This window comes from Girardinichthys multiradiatus, chromosome 2 (assembly GCF_021462225.1).
Source record: "Girardinichthys multiradiatus isolate DD_20200921_A chromosome 2, DD_fGirMul_XY1, whole genome shotgun sequence".
Classification (NCBI taxonomy): Eukaryota; Metazoa; Chordata; class Actinopteri; order Cyprinodontiformes; family Goodeidae; genus Girardinichthys; species Girardinichthys multiradiatus.
This window is the reverse complement of record NC_061795.1, coordinates 23,334,845-23,345,622: the sequence shown is the minus strand read 5'-3', so window position 1 is coordinate 23,345,622 and position 10,778 is coordinate 23,334,845. Positions and strand designations below refer to the sequence as shown.

Below are 10,778 nucleotides of genomic sequence, written 5' to 3'. Positions count from 1 at the left end.
GGCCTAAACATGACTCCCTGGTTGAAAATGTATCTGTATTTTGCTTCATTAATTTTCCACTTTAACTTCCTTGGTAACTATAAATTGTATATCAGTAACTTCGTTTGCAAAAATAACATTCAAATCATGAAACTCATGAAAAATTGAAGAGTTTTGCATGTTTTTATAAAAATGCATTATTACATTTTTAAAAAACTTTAGCTGGAATTTAATTTTAATTATTTAAATGAAGTTTTGACCATCTAAGGAGGACACGGCTAAATGCTCTCATCAAAGATATTTTTAGAAATTTAAACAGGTAATGTCAAAACGTTTTGCACCGTTTATGTTTAGAGATATACACTGCTTAAAAAAATAAACAACACAATATAACTCCAAGTGAATCAAACTGTGAAATCAAACTGTCCACTTAGGAAGCAACACTGATTGACAATCAATTTCACATGTTGCTGTTCAAATGGAATAGACAACAGGGGGAAATCTTTGGCGATTAGCAAAACACTCAATAAAGGAGTGGTTCTGCAGGTTGGGACCACAGACCACTTCTCAGTACCTATGCTTTCTGGCTGATGTTTTGGTCACTTTTGAATGTTGGTGGTGCTTTCACTCTCATGGTAGCATGAGACGGACTCTACAACCCACACAAGTGGCTCAGGTAGTGCAGCTCATCCAGGATGGCACATCAATGCGAGCTGTGGCAAGAAGGCGCCACCAGGAGACAGGCCAGTACACCAGGAAACGTGGAGGAGGACAACAACCCAGCAGCAGGACCGCTACCTCCGCCTTTGTGCAAGGAGGAACAGGAGGAGCACTGCCAGAGCCCTGCAAAATGACCTCCAGCAGGCCACAAATGTGCATGTTTCTGCACAAACGGTTAGAAACCAACTCCATGAGGCTGGTATGAGTGCCTGACGTCCACAAATGGGGGTTGTGCTCACAGCCCAACACCGTGCAGGACGCTTGGCATTTGCCAGTCAACACCAGGATTGGCAAATTCACCACTAGCGCCCTGTGCTCTTCACAGATGAAAGCAGGTTCACACTGAGCACATGTGACAGACGTGACAGAGTTTGGAGACACCGTGGAGAGTGATCTGCTGCCTGCAACATCCTTCAGTATGACCGGTTTGGCAGTGGGTTAGTAATGGTGTGGGGTGTCATTTCTTTGGAGGGCCACATGGCCCTCCGTGTGCTCGCCAGAGGTAGCCTGACTGCCATTAGGTACCGAGATGAGATCCTCAGACCCCTTGTGAGACCATATGCGGGTGCGGTTGGCCCTGGGTTCCTCCTAATGCAGGACAATGCTAGACCTCATGTGGCTGGAGTGTGTCAGCAGTTCCTGCAAGATGAAGACATTGAAGCTATGGACTGACCCGCCCGTTCCCCAGACCTGAATCCAGGGGCGTTTTTAGGGTCTCAAAACATTGGGGGCTTTAGCCCAAATCCAAAATACTTAGATGTCAATAAGACAATTTATAGGTAATTTAAAATTAAAATAATATAGGACATATTGTACCAGTTCTCTGTCTCGGCTAGTTTTAGACTGAATGTAAATGATTGTGAATCCAACAAAAAAGGTTTGCAATAATTTTACTTTTTATTTTTGTTAGAAGCTGAATGAAGGACAAGGAGAAACAGAGTTTAGGCCTGATGAAAAACCATTTTGCTGAAGCAAATAATGACACATTTTGAGGTATTTAGAAAAGAACTTAATCTGAATTTTTGCTGACAAAAGTTTCTCTTAAACTCAAAGATGTTTACTTTGGGCCAGATAAATGTGTTTCTTTTGTCATCTACATAAATTACCTTTTTAAACGTTACATTCTCATCAAAGTGTTCCACTCCAGAGGCTCCATTGTCAGTCAGTCAGTCAATCATTTTCTACCGCTTCTTCCATAGTGGGTCGCGGGGAAGCTGGTGCCTATCTCCAGCAGTCTATGGGCGAGAGGCGGGGTTCATCCTGGACAGGTCGCCAGTCCATCGCAGGGCAACACACAAACAACCATGCACACACTCATTCATACACCTAAGGGCAATTTAGAGTGACCAATTAACCTAACAGGCATGTCTTTGGACTGTGGGAGGAAGCCGGAGTACCCGGTGAGAACTCACGCATGCAAGGGGAGAACAGGCAAACTCCATGCAGATTACCTGGCTTTATTCTTATATTTCAAAAAAGGAAAATGGTATAAAGTTGATTTTCCTAAATCTTAGTCAAATGGTAAAATCCTAAAACACATTTATTTATTTTATTATGCCAAGAGCTTTCGAAACATTTTATTAAAATTGTTCCTTCTTTTATGAACCTGTTCTATTTTATCACCATTTTTTCAGCCCTTCGTTCCACTTCTGAAGAAATTTGTCCTGCCAAAAATAATGAATGAAACATTTTTCAACACAGTCTTTTGTTCTGCACTGAGCATGTGAGACATTAGTGCAGTTCTTACTATTAAACACTTTGAGAGGAAAGGGTGTTAAGTTGTGGTGTTTATAATATAGCATAGAGCCTCATCCTGGACCTTATCAGTACTAATATTACAGTTATTAATAACCGTATACATATGGTATGTATGTCTCACCTTCAGTAAAACTGTATCCTTGTTTAATTAGTTTAGTTTATATAATATTACAGGTGTAATTCAGAAAAATAAAATAGTTAACTAATCAATGGTCCACCTGTGATAAATTGCTATGATTTATTTCTTAAGCTTTAAACCGAGAGCTTTATGTTTAGAATCAGCACAGAAGATATGAAAGAGAAGAGGGAGGTTTACTTTTGCTCTTTCTGCTACGTCTTACTGGAACCAGGAGATATTTTCCTGGTTTATTGAGCAACACTTTTTTCTGTCTACATGTAGAACTAGACTTTAAGACTGGCTGCAGCCATGAGATCCAGTGTGTTGACCTGAAAGACCTCTTAATGTGTTCAGCTACGTTAGGATTAAATGCTTTTATTTTAACTGAAGTAAAGGACCAGATATTTTCACATTATGATGCAAATCCGGCTAGAAGCTCACAGAGAAGGTTGCTACTGTTTTCTATCACAGATCATTTAACTTTACCTGTAGCTCAGGTGAAAGTCCCTCATCATGACCCTGAAGATGCTCATTAGAGTGAACCTCCACCTCATGTCTTGCTGGGTGAATCAGTGATTAGCTGTAACTTACAATTAGTCCATCCTGAGTCAGCATTCAGGTTTTACCGCTATCTTCGTCTGGGTTATACCGCTCTGCGTCCACCTGTTCCTGAACACACACCCACCAGGCTCCCACTCTTCGGTTGGCTCTGTGGTTGCTCTAAAATGATCCCTGTTCGAGGCGCTCAGTGTAACTTTTCAGGTAATGAAGGAGGCAGGTCGACCTGGAGTGAACTGTTGTTCTGGACTTCTCCAGAATGGAGTCCGTCTCTGGCTGTGCGCGTAGTTGCGCATTCGTGGTACTGCGAGTGCGCAAATAACTATTTTTTGTCTTCTCCTTTTAACTCATTGTCAGGTTAGGTGGAGCGTGAGGTGATTATATGGAACACAATTGAAAAAATCGGATTGTTTTTAAATAAAAATGTTAAGTCCAATACCATTTTGTGGCTGCATCTTTTTAATACTTCTAAATGTCTTCTATCAAGAAGCCCGGGGCTTTTCAGAAAACATCCGGGGCTTCTGCCCCGGAAGCCCAGGTCTAACTACTGCCTGAATCCGATTGAGCACATCTGGGACATCATGTCTCGCTCCATCCACCAACGTCACGTTGCACCACAGACTGTCCAGGAGTTGGCGGATGCTTTAGTCCAGGTCTGGGAGGAGATCCCTCAGGAGACCATCCACTGTCTCATCAGGAGCATGCCCAGGCGTTGTAGGGAGGTCATACAGACACGTGGAGGCCACACACAATACTGAGCCTAATTTTGACTTGTTTTAAGGACATTACATCAAAGTTGGATCAGCCTGTAGTGGGTTTTTCCACTTTAATTTTGTGTGTAACTCCAAATCCAGGCCTCTATTGGTTAATAAATTTGATTCCCATTGATGATTTTTGTGTGATTTCGTTGTCAGCACATTCAACTTTGTACAGAACAAAATATTCAATGAGAATATTTCATTCATTCAGATCTAGGATGTGTTATTTGAGTGTTCCCTTTATTTTTTTGAGCAGTGTATATTAAAACAAATAAAACGCTCAAGATAATTTATCATTAACCATTTTTAAGTTTAAAAGAAACAAGGCATGCGGTTGCTGCTGCTTCTCTGTGCACGCGTGGTTAATGCTTCTTTGGGCCATGACTGCAGGCCCTGTACCTGTTACAAATTTCTTCTTAGTTCAGAATGATTTTAATTCAGTTTCAGAGTGTAAGCTCTGTGAAATAATCAGTTACGGCTCTACAACAACGGCTTTAAATGAACCAGATTTAGAGCTAGAGATGAAATAATACTGCATTTTATTTGCCTCAGAAGAAATAAACTTTGGATCTGTGCACGAGAATTACAAGGTAGCTTGTATTTTTCTTTGTCCCAAATATCAAATATCTTTGAAGCACTAAGTCAGACTAGTGTAGTGCATTACTACAGCTTGGCAGTATGAAGCTGGTGCCCAGTAATAGTGCCTTGGGTCTAACAGTTGCCTGGACACGTTCATGATTCCTGGAGTTTCTCCTTAGCTTGTTTTTCTCTTGACTCTTACCTGTGGTTTGCCTGGGATCAGTCAGGACTGTAGCAACTACACCACATTGGTGCATTGAATGATTTGGTACCAGCTAGCCCTCTCCCTCACTATCACTACGAGAAAATGTTGACAGTAGTAACCAACCAGTATCCTGTATCTCAGGCTCTGCCACCCATTTACTTTCACACACAACCAGTTGGCTAGTGAACTGTGGGTCACAGAAAGGTTTCCACATTCATGGATTTTTTAGCCAGCAGGAAATGCTTTGCAGCTTTATGTAAACTGCCAATATTTCCTGTAGTTTTGATAAAGATTTTCTGTTAGGACAAACATTCAAATGTTCAGTAAGAAGGCAGATATGCCCGCAGATTTAGATTTATTTACTGGCTTATACTCAACTGTCAAACAGGAAAGCTTAATTGTGATGGTTTTAAAAAGTGTGGCATAAATTTGTGTTCATCCCTCTTGAGACTTTGAGGAGACACTTTTTCCCTGCAGGTCTTTAGGGTTATGTCTCTACCAACTTTTCACATCTAAATGATAAGATTTTTGCCTAATTATTTTTGCAAAATAGCTCAAGCTTACTCGTTCTGGATGGAGAGCATTTGTGAACATAGCTTTTGAAAACTTGTCACTAATTCCTGATTGGATTTAGGTGTGGGCTTTGACTGGGCCATACATGGTTTGATCTAAACCATTGTAGCTGTGGTTGTATGTTTATGGTCACTGTCCAGTTGGAAGGTGAACTTCCACCTCCTCCCTTTCTCTGCTGAAAAAGAGCCTCCCCACCTCATGATGCTGCTACCGACACCATGCTCGATAGTGGGAACGGCGTTTTCCACCACATACTGGCTGGCGTGAAGATCCGTTTTGTTCTCGTCTGACAGGAGCACCTTCCACATGTTTACTGTGTGCCCTTCATGACGTGCATATTTTAAACAGAAATTCATATAGGTTTGTTTAAACACTCTTGCCAGTGTTCTATAAATATTCTGTAATGCAAAAACAGAACAAAAGAGCAAAGTGTACTGGAGTCAAATTCCTTGTTTGTATGTACGAACTTGGCAATAAAGCTGATTCTGATAAATGCCAGATTTTTGGAGCACACAACTTACTCTTGTTCTGTCAAGAAACTCTCCCACCTGAGCTTTGGAGCCCTGCAACTCCTCCAGATTTACACAGGGCCTTTTGGCTGCTTTCCTGCTAAAATGAGCTCATTAAACACCGTTAGTTTGTTTTGCACTATGTACATTTTAAAACTGCTTCACACACACGTCTTTAAGGAGGTTGTTTCCACACAGAATGTCTCACATACCTTACTCCAGCCATAACAAGATAAAAGCCAACAGTTTGCTTGGTATGGTATTACAGGAGTTAAATAAGCAGAGCTGTTTCATTGCAATACAAGGCAGTGAGAATTATGAAGATACTCCAAAATGAAATATTATTGTCCAACAGGGTTGCAAGCACTCCTTTGTTGCACCGGAGAGATTCAGATAAATAAGTCCAGAACTCAATGAAGTAAATGTAAGTTATTATGCAAAACTATTTTATTTACAAATCAAATGGCACACCATATCAGCACAGTAAACATACATGCACACTCCAGACATGACCTGGGAGTTTCTTCCCATGTGATCCACAGTGAATCCAGTCAAACAGCAAAAGACACGTTAGACAAGCTTCACAACCAAGATTCTCACTGAGGGAGCAAATATTGCTCAAGAGGAACGACTGTTCGTTACTTTAAGGCCATGTTTCAGAGGTCAGGATGACGTGGAGACCACCAGCATTAATGGTATTAACAAGAGTTTAACGCAAATGAATACAAGCCAGTCATCTGCACTTTAAAAGTACAGAATTAAATAGAGCCACAGAGGCAGAAAGGTTCATGTGATTTAAAGAGGAAAGCATATAAAGCTTGATGATTTCACTATTTAAACTGGTTAATCTTAGGAACGGCTATTTTTAAATTACACATTTACTTCTCATATCTACGCAGACTGACCTCCATTCATAGGGCCATTTTTCTTAAATATAAATAGCCAGATCTCATTAGATTCCTTAGCAATCGTGGAAACATAACCTCTGCAAAAACTGTCTGTTAAACACTTTATATGGAAGCATGTTATCCTTTAAATGCAAAATTCAAAGTTAAATCAAGATTACATTACTATTTTGTTGTATGCTCAGAAGACAGTAAGTACTCAGTTAACATCTTCAACATTTTTAGTTACATTTTTGGACTTATGACAGTTGTCAGCTGTTATTTGGCTAATTTATGTGAATAGTTCTAAGACATACATAGGAAAAAAAAAAAAAAAAGAGATGACTAAAAACAGCAGGGATATACAATGTGGGTGATGGAAATATAGCAAAATGAGTAAAAATAAAAATGTATCAAACAGCGAGCTTGCTGGCCACGATGGAGGTCTTTCTCTGAGGCAGGTCCTGAGGGGTTGGGATGTGGTCTCCTGTGATCTCAGTCTTCTCCGTTGGAGCTGACGGCGGCGGTTTGTTCTTCATTTTGGCCTTGGCCATGTTGTAGTCCCCAGAGTCAAAATACTTTTGCTGGACAAAGAAGAAGACAAAGTAAGAAGGCTTTTTGGTTTAAATAACCCACTGAGAAAAAGGGACACTCCTTCAAGAAGCAGACCAAGTTTTCTTGCAGTGGCATATTAGATGTAGTTTAAGAACCATGGGTAGAGTTCAACCTGGATTTAGTCATCTAAAGACTAGACGGATACAATCAAGTCCTTTTTGATTATTGAATGAGTGAGCAAATAGTCAGTAAGCCAAAAACCCAAATCCCAAGAGGTAAACTGTAAAGAAACAAGGTGAGATGAGGCTTAAGAGAACACATATAAAATATAAAAGCAATGTGAAACCTACTGCATTATTAGATTTTGTTTGTCCTGGAAGTCAAAAAAAAAAAGAAACACTAAATTTTCCCTTTTTCCATAATTATCCAGACCTGGAAAATGACCAATGCAAATTCCATACTTTTCAAGCTTGCTAGAAACCCAGCACAGGAACTGATGCACCCGTTCTCGTCACTGCAAGTTATCAATCCTGCAGACATTTTTTTGTGATTGTTGAAGAAAAAAATAAATCAATAAAAAAAACTAAAACTATACATATGCTGGCAGAAAACATATTTCTGTACTTTTGAAATGCATTAAAACATTCAATCAAATACTGCCAAAATACCAACAAAATTGATATATTTATATACCATGTGTGGTATTTTTCCTAAATTGCTGAAAAGTTTTCAGTCACACTTAAAGTAAACTTATGAGATGATTAGTCTGACCACAGGTGTACTTAATTATATCAAAAGGTAATCAAAGTAGAAACTAGACGTTTTTATTCTTGCGGCAATATTTTTAAACATAAATATACTATCTGAACACTTGTCGAGCTAAAGGGGAGAAAAATAAATACTAAATGTGACTTAGTGGTAAATAAATTGTTCTATTTTATTTAAATTGCAGTAAGATCGTTAATAGTGCACTGGAAGTATTCCAACACACAAATTAGCTTATATGTGGAATATAGTTATTCCTAAACTGCAGATTTTACGTATATGTATGGCTCGATGCAATCAGCTGGGTTTCCTTAGAAAGAAACCTTTTTAACCAACTGGAATAATAAACTGAATTTGTCTGCATTGTTTGATAACTAGGATCAATTGGAATGTATGTACTGACGTAGAATCTTTATGATCTGATTGAGGTGCTTTGAAATGGCGCTCTATAAATAAACTCAATTGAATAAGTTTAATGAACAATAGTGTACCCTGTTGTTTTGATGTTAATTATTTACGCCGTGGTAAAAAACAAAAGCGCAGTATTTCTCTTTTACTTGATTTCAAACACATAGCTGATTTATTTAACAGCGGTGTATCCTTGTAATTTTCATTTTTGTTATTCTCTGATAAGCATATGTGTTCCAAATATTCCTGTAGGATTACAACTCTCTGCCTGGCACACCCACACCTATTAATTCACCTTTTTTTGTGGAAAACAGAGATAACTGTTGGATCAGCTTCTCGAAGGTGGGCTGAATTTCTTAGTGAACATTTTTTAACACTGTGAATTCAATGCCAAAGGGTTGGAGGGTAATAGGACATGGGTGTCCAGTTCCAGTCTTCAAGGGCAGCTGTCCTGCCAGTTTTAGATGTCTCTGCTCCAACAGAGTTGATTCAAATGGTCCAACTACCTCCTCAGCATGTAAATGTTCTGCAGAGGCCCGATAATGACTCACCATTTGACTCAGGCATGTTGAAACAGGGACAAAACTAAAACATGCAGCATACCAGCCCTTGAGGACTGACTTTGGACACCACTGCACCTAGGATTGGAGATTCGGCCCAATTGATTCAGCCATGCTCCTCAGGCCCTCCTGCTACTGCACAGAAGAAATTAAGATGTCCTACAGATTAGACATGTAGAGTTGATGGCTAGGAATGAGGGATAATGGGGGGAAATGGGATTCATACTAAGAGATATGGAACTTATATTAAAAAAAAAAAAAACACTATCAATGTTTAAGTCAGAAACGTACCCCTTTCTGGAGTCTTTTCCTGAAGAGGTCTGAACCGCCGGGCTTGGCTCCCAGGTTAGGATACCTGGCCTTCAGTTTGGCCTCTTCTGTTTTTTCTGGGCTGACGACTTTGTCCTCCATTTCCTGTTAGAATCAGGGCAGTGTGCGTTGATGACAACAGTCCCAATGAATTACAAATGACGGCAAAGCGGCTTCCTGAAGCAGCTACAATACATTTCAGCTGGCATGACCCAGGGCTTTCATACTGCAACAGTACGGCAGCACCATGACGTAAACACAACCGCTGATGTTCTTCCTAAGCTAAACGTTAAAGTTAGCATAACTCCAGGTAGAAGCTCAATTTGTTGATGGAGATGTTTGCTAAAAGTTCCGAAAACATCCGTATAACATTTGACTAATAGGTAACGCTAGAAAAGTATTCTTAGAGCTGAAGCGACGATGGAGTAATTAGTCAAAACCAGCTAGGTGCTAACTAGCTTGGTGTTTACCCCCTGCTAGGTTTTAATGTTTAATCTGTGAGCAGCGGTAATCGTACTTAAACCTGCAGGGTATTGTTTGAGGTTACCTGCTGTTCCTCCAAAGTCGTGATTCCTTCATCCTGCTGGGACATTTTCTGAAACTAAAAGCCTGGATCTGTTCTCCAAACCGCGGATTGATCCGTATGAGTAGCCCCGATCTTCTAGAAGATGAAAGGAAGTAGAGGCAGCGCCAAGAAGACGACAGCAATCAGCAGCGTATCCAACAGGCCGAGTGAATCGATGCCAGAGATCCACAATGTCCGCTCCTTTTATCCCCGGCGACCCTAACAGACTGCTAAAAATGAAGACTCTCTGCGGGAGGAAGGATACTTTACCCCAAGACGGCGTTAGTCAGAGGTCAGCGGTTACTACAAACCGTGCACACATTGAAAATGTGAGCTGTAGTTTGCTAATGTGTAGCATATAGTTACAACCTTCAGTTCAGGAGCGCGAGGGTTCATGGTGTTCAAACGCCGCCCACTTGGTCGAGCCGTTAACACGATCCGGCATATAAGAATAGCGCGGACCCAACAATGTGGCGTAAAATGCGCATGCGCTGTTTGATCAAGCTACACTGTTACACGTCATTTTAGTGCGACTCTTGTATTACAGTTACGCCTTTTGATTCACTATGCAGCTGCATACCTGTATGGTATTTTACTTCTGGTGGGCAATATAGGGGGAAACAAAATCTATATATTTTTTCAATATCAATAGTTATCACAGTTTCATATTAATCTAGTTTCTAAGATAGCATGTTTCATCAACTAAAAGAACAAGTTACTATTACTAAGATTAACTGAGATTTAATATTTAAAAAACGCAATAAACTGAACACACTTAAAAATACTGGCTACTTTATACCCAGCTAACATTTACACAAGGCTGATATTTCAAGGAGATGGGCTGAAAATGGGCCCAGGTGAGTTCACAGGTTACATAATGGCTTTAAATTAAACACCTATATAGGTCTGATAGAGAACAGTTCTAGATAAAAAGCAGGACACGTGGATCGTAGATGTATCACTGAAATCGAACAG

The 10,778-nt window shown here is 40.0% G+C and overlaps 1 protein-coding gene across 1 annotated transcript; it reads right to left on the bottom strand.

Moving 5' to 3' along the window:
* Window positions 1-6,182: 6,182 nt before the first annotated feature.
* On the bottom strand, window positions 6,183-10,204 carry LOC124859495 (cAMP-regulated phosphoprotein 19-like). The gene is made up of 3 exons (XM_047352309.1): window positions 9,786-10,204; window positions 9,221-9,343; window positions 6,183-7,225 (listed from the first exon to the last, which is right to left on the bottom strand). Exons 1-3 carry the CDS (start codon window positions 9,828-9,830, stop codon window positions 7,055-7,057), a joined length of 339 nt encoding a protein of 112 aa, XP_047208265.1. The 5' UTR covers window positions 9,831-10,204; the 3' UTR covers window positions 6,183-7,054.
* Window positions 10,205-10,778: the final 574 nt, after the last annotated feature.